This window comes from Neolamprologus multifasciatus, chromosome 4 (genome assembly GCF_963576455.1).
Source record: "Neolamprologus multifasciatus chromosome 4, fNeoMul1.2, whole genome shotgun sequence".
NCBI classification, from domain to species: domain Eukaryota; kingdom Metazoa; phylum Chordata; class Actinopteri; order Cichliformes; family Cichlidae; genus Neolamprologus; species Neolamprologus multifasciatus.
The window spans coordinates 15,220,544-15,233,389 of NC_140442.1; the positions used below are offsets into that span (position 1 = coordinate 15,220,544).

At 36.4% G+C, this 12,846-nt stretch overlaps 3 protein-coding genes across 4 annotated transcripts in view; 1 reads left to right on the forward strand and 2 right to left on the reverse strand.

Moving 5' to 3' along the window:
* The window catches only part of ccp110 (centriolar coiled-coil protein 110), an 80,514-nt gene that overhangs the window by 30,817 nt on the left and 36,851 nt on the right, over positions 1-12,846 (reverse strand). The gene's annotated exons all lie outside the window — the stretch shown is intronic.
* On the forward strand, positions 3,411-10,405 carry LOC146520090 (G2/M phase-specific E3 ubiquitin-protein ligase-like). Its single transcript, XM_085158276.1, has 8 exons — positions 3,411-3,770; positions 4,254-4,349; positions 4,880-5,176; positions 5,561-5,572; positions 6,500-6,683; positions 7,083-7,252; positions 8,922-9,136; positions 9,354-10,405. Exons 1-8 carry the CDS (start codon positions 3,481-3,483, stop codon positions 9,584-9,586), a joined length of 1,497 nt encoding a protein of 498 aa, XP_085014402.1. The 5' UTR covers positions 3,411-3,480; the 3' UTR covers positions 9,587-10,405.
* Positions 10,491-12,427, reverse strand: LOC146520091 (uncharacterized). The gene is made up of 3 exons (XM_085158275.1): positions 12,220-12,427; positions 11,709-12,080; positions 10,491-11,475 (listed from the first exon to the last, which is right to left on the reverse strand). Exons 1-3 carry the CDS (start codon positions 12,384-12,386, stop codon positions 10,782-10,784), a joined length of 1,233 nt encoding a protein of 410 aa, XP_085014401.1. The 5' UTR covers positions 12,387-12,427; the 3' UTR covers positions 10,491-10,781.

Genomic DNA, 12,846 nt, shown 5'->3' on the forward strand with positions numbered 1-12,846 from the left:
GTTTGTGATAATGGAAAAAAAGTTAAAATTTTTATCTTGTCATAAATACATTAGTATTTATAAATAATATAAATACACTACATAAATACAAGAACAACAAGAAAAAAAACAAGATCCAACACTGACAACCAACCACCATTCAAAAAAGTAAAAATAAACCAAAACATCCATCCATCCATTCGCTTCCGCTTCTCCCTTTCAGGGTCGCGGGGGGCGCTGGAGCCTATCCCAGCTGTCATAGGGCGAGAGGCGGGGTACACCCTGGACAGGTCGCCAGTCTGTCGCAGGGCCAACACACAGGGACAGACAACCATTCGCACTCACATTCACACCTAGTGGCAATTTGGATTTTTCCAATTAACCTATCCCCACAAGCTGCATGTCTTTGGATGGTGGGAGGAAGCCGGAGTACCCGGAGGGAACCCACGCAAACACGGGGAGAACATGCAAACTCCACACAGAAAGACCCCGGCCTGATGGTGGAATTGAACTCAGGACCTTCTTGCTGTGCGGCAACAGTGCTAACCACCGTGCCACCGTGCTGCCTACCAACCAAAACATATATCAAGTAAAATATAATTAATCTGATAGCCTTGTAATCTTCAAATGACAACAGAAATCACAGGTTGCAGTTTGTAGTTTGCTTATTCAAACTGATCCAAAACTAGATAGTAGGTGACTCGTTTTCTGCAACAAACATCAAATAACGGTAATATGTTGACCTTTCAACATGACAAGTAAAAGTTTTTGTTGTACTGACCTTTCACTCACTTGAGTCTAAAGACCTTGAAATGGTTTCTTGGAGCTCGGGGTCACCTGACAGGTATTCTTCCTCAAACAGGCCAAGATATTTACTGCAATGCCAGAATGTTCAATTCAATTCAATTCAATTTTATTTATATAGCGCCAAATCACAACAAATGTCGCCTCAAGGCGCTTCATAGATACAGAGAAAAGCCCAACAATCATATGACCCCCTATGAGCAAGCACTTTGGCGACAGTGGGAAGGAAAAACTCCCTTTTAACAGGAAGAAACCTCCGGCAGAACCAGGCTCAGGGAGGGGCGGCCATCTGCTGCGACCGGTTGGGGTGAGACAAGGAAGACAGGATAAAAGACATGCTGTGGAAGAGAGACAGAGATTAATAACAGATATGATTCAATACAGAGAGGTCTATTAACACATAGTGAGTGAGAAAGGTGACTTGAAAGGAAAAACTCAATGCATCATGGGAATCCCCCGGCAGCCTACATCTATTGCAGCATAACTAAGGGAGGATTCAGGGTCACCTGGTCCAGCCCTAACTATATGCTTTAGCAAAAAGGAAAGTTTTAAGCCTAATCTTAAAAGTAGAGATAGTGTCTGTCTCCCGAATCCAAACTGGAAGCTGGTTCCACAGAAGAGGGGCCTGAAAACTGAAGGCTCTCCCTCCCATTCTACTTTTAAATACTCTAGGAACAACAAGTAGGCCTGCAGAGCGGGAGCGAAGTGCTCTAATAGGGTAATATGGTACTACAAGGTCATTAAGATAAGATGGGGCCTGATTATTTAAGACCTTGTATGTTTTGTAAATTATTTAGTTAAATTACATATAAATGATGTTGACATAATTACATTATCACAATACATAGATTGGCCTCAGCATTATTAAAGTTGTGTGGGATCATCTTGACAGAGAACAGAACAAAAAGCCTGGAGAACTATTCCTGAACCATGCTTAAAGAAATTTAATAAAAAGAAGACATCACCATCCAGAAAGCTTGGTTAAGGGAGTTCAAGCTGTGTTGAAGACTAAAGTAGCTCATATCACAGTTTGAATTTTAAGCTCATTAAAATTCTGCAAGTTTTGTTCTACTCTAATATACTGTGCTTCCATGTCTGTTTGTAGACATCATTTTGTAGACTTCAGTAAATCACTGCGCTTATTTCCTATTTTTCCAGCAAAAAACAAAGAAAGGAGGAGTGGCTCATGACTTTTGCACAATATAGCTCAAAAGATTAAAGGATACAAACATGTACAAAACACTTTACTTGGAGCAACTTTTAGATAGGAATATTTACCACATTTGTCAGAATTTAAAGTTTCTGTGAAATCCTGCCTGCTTGTATGGCTACTCTCTCCATCAGAATATGTCTGTAAATTAAAACAGATAATACATTTTATTATACTGACAACAAAATGGCATAGTAAATATTTGTATTATGTTTATGTTTTAAAACATAACACAAGTGACAATGTTTAAGGGAGTTTAAAATCCATCTTTGCCTTTTTCACTCTCATTTTATGAACATACATACATTTGCTGAAATGTTCAGGATTACTTACTGATTCATTGTCCTCACATAAGATGACCTTGTCAGGTCTGACATAAATTGACTTCTGATGAAAGTTTTTTCACAAGGTCTCCATTCAAAGTCTGTTTAGAAGTGAGTGATGGGTCAACAAGTTTGGTGTGGCATGCCAGCAAAATCTGTAGCCTAGGGGAGGAAGAAAACATAGTGTATATGAATTTTTTGTTAAGGCTAACAGACTACAATACAATACAGCACATTAAAAGGTTTCTAAAAGATATCAATCCAGTCATCTGACCAGTGCTCCCAGATCCTTTTTGGAAATACCCAAAGTTGACCTTTAATAGTATAATAATCTAAGTAACAAAAAAAATCTTTTTATGAAAAAAGATCTAAAGCTTGCCTGCATCCTTCAACAACTGGCTGAAAGGCAGTCCTTATTGCCTGCATTATTTTTTCTGGGTCACAGTCACAGCTAAACTCCAGTGCAGATTTTAAATTTCCATTTTCAAAAAGCCAAGCTTTTTTGTTACACCTTGGCACATGTTCAGTTAGATGGTCTGGCAAGAGAATCACTTCTTTGGTGAAAGACTGTGACCTGCTTAGCTGTGCTGGAAACCTAATAGAGGATAAAGGCAAAGTAAATATTTCTGCATGTAATATACTCACACTTCTCTGATCAATGAAGTATATTTGATTGAGTGAATAAATTTCTTCATAAGTAGTACAGTGCGGCATACTAGTACAAATATTAGGTTGTCCAGAACATGCATTTGCCAGGTTGTTAATTAGCTCCTCATTACTTAGAATTTGAGCCACAAGATTCCGTGCCGACTGGTTCATAGTGCCATTCCTCGCAGGTACAAACAAGGAAAACACTAGATGGCGCAAGCGCCTCCTTGACATCAAGTTTCCTTCCATACATTCAGAAGATCATTCTATATAAACTGGAAATTAAGTTGATTTAGTGTCTGTTACTTAGTCATCTTAGGCATTGTGTCTTTAGTTAAGTGTTAAGTATTTAGTTTAATATTTTGAGCAGGAAGAAATGTACCCCTAAATACATGAAAAGCAAAAGCTATATGTGATTAGATGTTATTCAAAAGTTAAACTCCTGTTCTTTGTGTTCTCACAGTTGAAATTTCTAAAGAAGTTCCCTCAGCCATTCCCATTGTTAACACACAGTCCATGTCTGTTGATGATGAGGTCATCTGGTGCATTGCTACCCAAGATGTTTGTACTGTTGAATCTTCCATCTCTGCTGACACCCTCACAATGTCCACCAATCCTGCTGTCGTTGCTACTGATGAGGATGAGCCTTACTCCAGTGGAACATCTGCCTCTGTCAGTTACAACACACCTGCCTTATCAGTGGGTTCTTCTGCCAGTGTTACTGGTGACACACGTGTCTTCTCTAGTAACACCTCCAGTGTGTCCAATGGACCTACCCAGCCAAGTTTATCCAGCACATCCTACAGGTTTGTGTTTTGTACATGTTTGTATCTTTTAATCTTTTGAGCTATATTGTGCAAAAGTCATGAGCCACCCCTGCTTTCTTTGTATTTTGCTGGAAAAATAGGAAAGAAGCGCAGTGATTTACTGAAGTCTACAAAATTCTGTCTACAAACAGACATGAAAGCGCAGTATATTAGAGTAGAACAAAACTTGTAGAATTTTAATGAGCTTAAAATTCAAACTGTGATATGAGCTACTTTTGTCTTCAACATAGCTTGAACTCTCTTAACCAAGCTTTCTTGATGGCGATGTCTTCTTTTTATTGAATTTCTTTAAGCATGGTTCAGGAATAGTTTTCCAGGCTTTTTGTTCTGTTCTCTGTCAAGATGATCCCACACAACTTTAATAATGCTGAGGCCAATCTATGTATTGTGATAATGTAATTATGCCAACATCATTTATATGTAATTTAACTAAATAATTTACAAAACATTCTGGCTGTGCAGTACATATCTTGGCCTGTTTGAGGAAGAATACCTGTCAGATGACCCCGACCTCCAAGAAGCCATTTCAAGGTCTTTAGACTCAAGTGCAAGTGAAAGGTCAGTACAATACAAACTTTTACTTGTCATGTTGAAAGGTCAACATATTAACCATTATTTTATGTTTGTTGCGGAAAAGGAGTCACCTGCTGTCTACTTTTGGATCAGTTTGAATAAGCAAACTACAAACTGCAACCTGCGATTTCTGTTGTCATTTGAAGATTACAAGGCTATCAGATTAATTATATTTTACTTGATATATGTTTTGGTTTATTTTTACTTTTTTGAATGGAGGTTGGTTGTCAGTGTTGGATCTTGTTGTTTTTCTTGTTCTGCTTGTATTTATATAGTGTATTTATACTATTTATAAATACTAGTGTATTTATGACAAGATAAAAATTTAAACTTAATTTAACTTAAACTTAATCTTTTTTCCATTATCACAAACATTCTTGATTTGTATCTCTTTTTTGTTAAATATCAATTACAGTCTTAAGGATGGTACATCATTATTCTGTTGGTGGGTTATTGCCATTGAGACTAGTATATTTCTATACTGGTTTTTTTTTGTGTGTGTGTGTATGTTTCAGTGACGTCCAGAGCTTAGAGAGAATCTTGGAGCAGATTGTTACTAGAGTAAATAATGACAGCACTGTACGCTTCAACATCATAAGGCAAAATGTGTGGGATGGAGCATCCAGAGCCATGGGCAGATCCAATTTTTCACCAGAGAAAAAAATAGATGTGAAGTTTACTGATGACTATGGAATATCTGAGGGTGCTGTTGACAATGGAGGACCTACTCGGGAGTTCTTTCGACTTTGCCTCTGTGAAGTCAAGGACAAACTTGGCATCTTTGAAGGTCCACCCAATGCTAAAGTTCTGACGTGCAGGTACTTATGATTTAATTAATTGTTGCCATTTGATTTATTTTACATCAATACATTATACATCAATTGGTTTGTGATTACATGTACGAGTTTAGTATCTCATACAGTTAACTAAACACATTTTTTTGGCAATGACAGAATTTTTGTACCACCACAGAGAATTTTAAAAAATTAAACCTAGATTGACTGAAGGGCAGATTCTCTGTTTTAGTTGAAAGGCTTGAAACAGTACTGCATATTTAGAAATTCTGGCCATTTTATTTTATTTTTTTATACATGCTCTCTCATTTCTCAAAAGTAATTATTCAAATGACTGATATGGTGTAATTCAACAATCAAGAGATGCACTTATGAATGGAAACACAGATATTTTACAACAAGGTGCAATAGTAAATAACTGGAAGGACTTCTAAAACATCTAAAAGAACTATGCTATACTGCTATGAAGATATGGACAGACGACACCAAGATTAACCAAAATGATGGAAGGAGAAAAGTATAGTAAAGAAAAGAATAGCTCAAGTCACACATAGTGGAAGCAGCGTTATGACACGGGCATGAGTAGCTGCCATAGAACCAAGCCACTACTGTTGTCAATGATATCACTGGTGATTTGTGAAGTGTAAAGGGCAATCTGTTCAGATTCAGCCAAATGCAAATGCTAAATTGATTGGACAGTGTAAATTGATAATAACCCAATGCATAACAAGCCAGCTCAGTTACCTGATCTGACTGTAAGGCTGTAAAGAATTGTAAAGAATTTTAATCCTTGTATTAAAAATAATACATAAAATGGTGTTAGCTTTCAATCACTTGTCTAAAGCGACCATCTTTAAAGATGGTGGATAATGTATAAAATTGACTGTAATTCCTAATCAGCTGGTGCCATTTTTTAATAAAATACCTTGAAGGAATTGCACTTCAGTATCATCTTAAATGATACAGTGAAACCACAATGTCAAAAAAAGAAGTTAGTGGAGACCACCAGTAAACTCACATTCTGCCTCCTGAAGATAGTCTTGCCAGAAAGCCAGGGTCCGGCACTCATCTTGAAATGCATTACTCCCTCGTTCGGAGTGAATGATCTGGAATAGATTCTCCATATCAGTTGCTCTCAGAGCCATTCCAGCTTAAAATCCAAGGTGGTGGTGCACAGCAAAATTAAGATGATTTTGTCATTATCCAAACTCTTATGGGTGCAACTGTATGGGCAATATTTTTTTCAGAAATAACATTTGGTAACTTGTACTATAAAAAATGCCACAATAACAAAAATAATGATGCAAGCTTTTGAGATGATGTTTTATTTTATTTGTTAACAGCAATGAAAGATAATGGATACTACTATGCTGGCCAGATCATGGCAATGTCAATTGCCCACGGGGGACAGAGTCCATGTTTCTTGTCTGAACTCTTGTATGAGTGTCTTCAAAAGGGTCCAGACAATGTAAAAGTCAGCACTGATCATATTACTGATGAGGAAACAAGGTCACAAGTGCAGTCGGTGAGCATATTTTCCTTTGGTTCTTTCAATTTCATTGTAGGTCTTTTTTTGCTTGTCCAACATTTTTACTAACACTTTCCTAATTTTTCTTGCCCGAGTCCTGCACCTTTCTAGTAAAAGATCAAACATTTTAATGGCTACAAGAAGGAAGAACTAAAAATGTGTGTGGCAGGTTATGGTTCTGTTGGTTACTGCCCAAGAAACTCCAAGTTTCAGTTTTCAGAATTTAATGATTGGACTTGTTTTCCAGCTTAATAACTTATACCTCAGCCTCCTGATCGGTTATGGGGTTTCATAGGGTTAATGTACTAATTAAACACTGAAGCTATTAGTTTTGTATGTTCTACTAAATAGTAGAGTCAAATAATTCATTTTTTAATTTCCTCATATTGTTTTTAGATCATACAGGCCGAGAATGATCTTCAGCTGCAAGATGCAGTTGCACAGGCAGCCAGCTTGATCAGTCTTGCTGGTCACAATGTTTGCATAACACTTCAAAACAAACAAGAAACTGCTTTGGATCTGGCTCACTGGTATGTCCTTCAACGGACCCGTGCACCTTTTGAAAGGTATGTCTAAACACATACTGTAATGGTAAAAAATTAAGCCTGTGTTACTAAAGTCATTGTGTTGTGAAACAATGGTATTACCCTATTTGGGTGGTACAGGTCTGTAGCGCTCCATTCTAGTACAGTTCATAACAAAACAGATATCTTTCATTCATGAAATTAAAATTCACATAAAACGTTGTATCTGTGCCAATGTAGGCATGTGTTCAAATATGTAAATAAAAATAGATTCAAATTGAGTAGCATTTGGGTTGACTGTAGACTGTCAGAAAAGTTATGCCAATGGAACAAGAGACCAGATGTATTTGAAAGCAATTTGTCACTTTAACTCCAATTCATGACTGGTCCCTGTGTATCATATTTCAGCTCAGTTGTTCCATGTATAGGCATTCTTTATCTGTATCTAAGACAGCCTGGCCCTGTAAGGGGAAAAAATGTTCTTCACCTCTGATACAGCAGTCCACAGGAAAGTTAAATGTAATTAGTTCAGAAATGTCTCTTAATAAAACCTCTTGTTATGATACAGGTTCCAAATCCCATCAAATACAAATATAATAATAGTAATATAAAATACAATTTGATTTTGTTTTATTTTGGCTAGGTTCAGAGATGGCTTGAGGTCTCTAGGTGTCCTAGATGCTCTACAGGCATACCCTCTTCAGATGAAGTGCCTTTTCGTGAAAGCTGGAATGGCTCTGAGAGCAACTGATATGGAGAATCTATTCCAGATCATTCACTCCGAACGAGGGAGTAATGCATTTCAAGATGAGTGCCGGACCCTGGCTGACGTTTCATAGGGTTAATGTACTAATTAAACACTGAAGCTATTAGTTTTGTATGTTCTACTAAATAGTAGAGTCAAATAATTCATTTTTTAATTTCCTCATATTGTTTTTAGATCATACAGGCCGAGAATGATCTTCAGCTGCAAGATGCAGTTGCACAGGCAGCCAGCTTGATCAGTCTTGCTGGTCACAATGTTTGCATAACACTTCAAAACAAACAAGAAACTGCTTTGGATCTGGCTCACTGGTATGTCCTTCAACGGACCCGTGCACCTTTTGAAAGGTATGTCTAAACACATACTGTAATGGTAAAAAATTAAGCCTGTGTTACTAAAGTCATTGTGTTGTGAAACAATGGTATTACCCTATTTGGGTGGTACAGGTCTGTAGCGCTCCATTCTAGTACAGTTCATAACAAAACAGATATCTTTCATTCATGAAATTAAAATTCACATAAAACGTTGTATCTGTGCCAATGTAGGCATGTGTTCAAATATGTAAATAAAAATAGATTCAAATTGAGTAGCATTTGGGTTGACTGTAGACTGTCAGAAAAGTTATGCCAATGGAACAAGAGACCAGATGTATTTGAAAGCAATTTGTCACTTTAACTCCAATTCATGACTGGTCCCTGTGTATCATATTTCAGCTCAGTTGTTCCATGTATAGGCATTCTTTATCTGTATCTAAGACAGCCTGGCCCTGTAAGGGGAAAAAATGTTCTTCACCTCTGATACAGCAGTCCACAGGAAAGTTAAATGTAATTAGTTCAGAAATGTCTCTTAATAAAACCTCTTGTTATGATACAGGTTCCAAATCCCATCAAATACAAATATAATAATAGTAATATAAAATACAATTTGATTTTGTTTTATTTTGGCTAGGTTCAGAGATGGCTTGAGGTCTCTAGGTGTCCTAGATGCTCTACAGGCATACCCTCTTCAGATGAAGTGCCTTTTCGTGAAAGCTGGAATGGCTCTGAGAGCAACTGATATGGAGAATCTATTCCAGATCATTCACTCCGAACGAGGGAGTAATGCATTTCAAGATGAGTGCCGGACCCTGGCTTTCTGGCAAGACTATCTTCAGGAGGCAGAATGTGAGTTTACTGGTGGTCTCCACTAACTTCTTTTTTTGACATTGTGGTTTCACTGTATCGCCTAAATAAGCTTCATGTGTGTCTTTCAAATTACAGCTTAACTTTAAAAAATATACATGTTTCACTTTTGATTTAATCTTTTGGTAATTTAATGTATCTGTACATCAATAGTCTTAGTCAGAATCTCATTATCATTTTGTATTTTTCTATCTTATAGTTGAAAATGATGTCTCTTTGGAAGATATTCTTGTTTTCTGCACTGGATGTGACAGCATACCAGCCCTGGGTTTTTCTCCAAAGCCAAGCCTTGAGTTCATCACTAACTGCAGATTTCCAGTGGCCAATACTTGTGAAAATATCCTTCGTATACCAGTTCATGCAGTGTACACTACTTTCAAATCAGACATGGATTTTGCCATACGGAATTCACCAGGATTTGGAAGAGCATGATGTGTTTTCTTAAGGATTGTTGACATGATGAGGATTTGGGTTTTTTTCTATTTTGCATATGCATTTTTTATTTTCTTGTTTTTTGTTAATGTTGTTAACCCCACATCAGAGTACACAGCAGTAGGACTGTAGAGCCTAAATAAGCTTCATGTGTGTCTTTCAAATTACAGCTTAAATACCAGTTCATGCAGTGTACACTACTTTCAAATCAGACATGGATTTGATAAGCCAAAGAGAATGGATGGAATAATTTTGTTTCAGTTTATACATGTGAGGCATTTTTTTGTTTTTTGATTGTAGTTAATTTGTTTTCCTGCTTATATGGCATGTTTTGCCTCTGATATGACCCATAGTAACATTACATTATATAGCACCCCTGCAGTGAGCAAAATAATATGCCACAATCTCATTGTTATATAGAATTAAGTTTTCTCAAATGCTTCCTGTGTTCAACTATTCCACATAATGTGAATTTTCAAATGAGATGAGTTAAGCTTTATTTCAGTGTCCCATTTGAACATTTATGCTTTACACAGAACTTTGTATTAATATCATTTAACTTTTAGCTTAACTCACAGGTTTAAAAAATATTTTTGTTAGGTTTTGGTAAAGTTTTGAAAAGTATTACAGTAACACTACATACTAAAAGGTAGAAAGACAGTATCTCCAACACTGGCAGCAAAGTTGTCTATATATATATAGATTGTTTGGTTTTTTATTTCCTCTTTCATTTGTGTTTTTTTAAGACCAGCCCTATTACTGCAGAATATTATTTCCTTCTTCTGGGTACTGGAAATACACAAATAAAGTGTTCTGTGTTCCTAGTTTTTATGTAATTTGTGTCTTTAAAAAAGAGTTTAAAGAGTTTAAAATGCATAACATATTTTATTTAATGAATGAATCATAATTCCTGTTTATTAACAGATACATTAGTACATTATACAATCATATGTAACATATACTGTAACATTTTGTACTGTGACAAGTATGGTTTGTCATGAAAGACAAGTGTAGTCTAAACACTTTATTTGTCTACTTTTATGATTTAAATGGCACAAGTGAATCTGAAGATAAAACCAGTCTTTTTACCTTACCTTACTTTTGCCTAAATAATAGTCTTGGACCCTTTTCAGTATCATGATATTTCACAATTTTTAGTGTCTGGCACTCAAATACATTGACACAAACAAATTTACTAATAACTTAACTGAAGCATGTGGCATACTGTCAAAAAAACTTCTATCCCATGATTTCCATCGTCACTCAAGGGGTCGATCTGCCTCAAGTCAGCCGTCAACTGCTGGTGATGGTAAGAACGATGTCTGAAGTGCACTTGACTGAGCGGTCTGTGATGCTGAGGAAGTTGCAACATTCCAACAGTCCACAGCTGCAGCGGGGAGTTATTTTCCATTGTCCTTAAGCTGTGATGGTTCCACTGATTTACAAATTCATCCACAGATCTGTTAATTCTTGGAAGATATACATGGTGAAGAGCCCTAATATGAAATGGGTCAGTGCTATCTAAAATCCCAACATTTTCCATAAAGAGGAAAAGGTCTTTAAAGTATGCTGACACAACTCTGTTTAGTTCACCCCACAATCTTTCAATTCTTTGATTATGCACACTTCGTCCAACCATAAAGCTTCCTCTGTTTGACCCTCGATGTTCAATCATAAACCGTGCAATATCAATATTCTCACTGCCAGCATCACCCCTGACACGTTGTGGGAGGCCAAAGAGATCAACGGCACTCTGGAAAAGTTGCACAGCAGTTGATGCTCTGTTATCTGTGCAGCATCTCATGTAGGTAATGCAGCGACTGTAGCCGTCAACTCCTCCATGAAACACAAACCCCCAAGGATTTAACTTATGGTTTGTGTCAATATGCCTGGAATAAGAAGAAATATATTATTATTATGACACTAGATGTACATTAAAATAAAGGTCTATGACTTTGACATTGTACTTCTGTCATGTAACCTATTTCTGGAGATAAACAATATTTTAAACCCAGACATTATACAACATTGTTTATTAAAACACAAACAAAATATTATATTACTACAATGCAGGAAGTAATAATTAACATTAATCAAATTTAAAACATGAAAAAAAGCATACCACACTTGATTTGGGACAGTGACATTGTAGACCCTCCGCTGAATTGCTCTCCGTCCTCTCAAAGCTCTTCCCACTGGATCAACTATTCTTAAACGTTCTCGCACTCGCCACCGCTGAACTCTGATTCCTCTTCCTCTCAAACTACCACTAATGTAGGATTCTCCTGAGCCAGGGGTATGTGTAAGAATCTCAGTAATGAGATGATCAAGAGCCACATTTGAAATATTATTAAAAGTTCCATAGTCCACTAAACCTAGTTGTATCCTGTGGTTGTACAGTGTTCGAACATTTACTGACAACATTTGAGATATGGCCATCCAACTAAACCCCAAGTCTCGCATGTCAGTCAGCTGAGTAGCTGGTATGTTGTACCTAAAAGAGTTAGAAACAAAATAAGAAATATGTTAACTTCTTTCTTATTTCTTGCATTCATTATCTTGTTTGCCATCTCTTGACTCTCTCAAGTGCCATAGACATTATGAATAAATTTGTTTCCATTTTTATCACTTACCTTGGTCTTCCTCTTTGAGATGTAGAATGATATAATGAGCCCATAACACGTGCTTCAGCTTCTGCTCGAAGTGTTAGCTCAGTTGACATCTCCATCAGTGATTGATAAATTCCCTCAAGAAGTGTGCATAATCTTCTCCCAGAAACGTTTTGTTGAACATTATTCATGAGCACTAGGAATGTTGCAATAATGAAAACGTGTTCTTCAAGGTGACGTGGTATAAATTCCAAATTATTTCTACCATTTGCAGTTTGAACAGCTGTCGCAAAACAGTTGTCAAGCTCTAAAAAGTACTGAAATAGTTCAGCTGATGCCATTTTGTAAAGGCAGAGAATTCAGAAACACATCATCTCTAAAAATGAGGTTCATACATTCTATATATACAAGCTTCATTCTATATATTCAGAAGATCATTCTATATATTCAAGTTTCATTCTATATATTCAGAAGATAATTCTATATATTCAAGTTTCATTCTATATATTCAGAAGATCATTCTATATATTCCGACTTTGATTGTAATATATATATAATATTTTCCTAAATGGCATTCCATAATATACATATATATACATATATATATATATATATATACATATATATATATATATACATATATATATATAT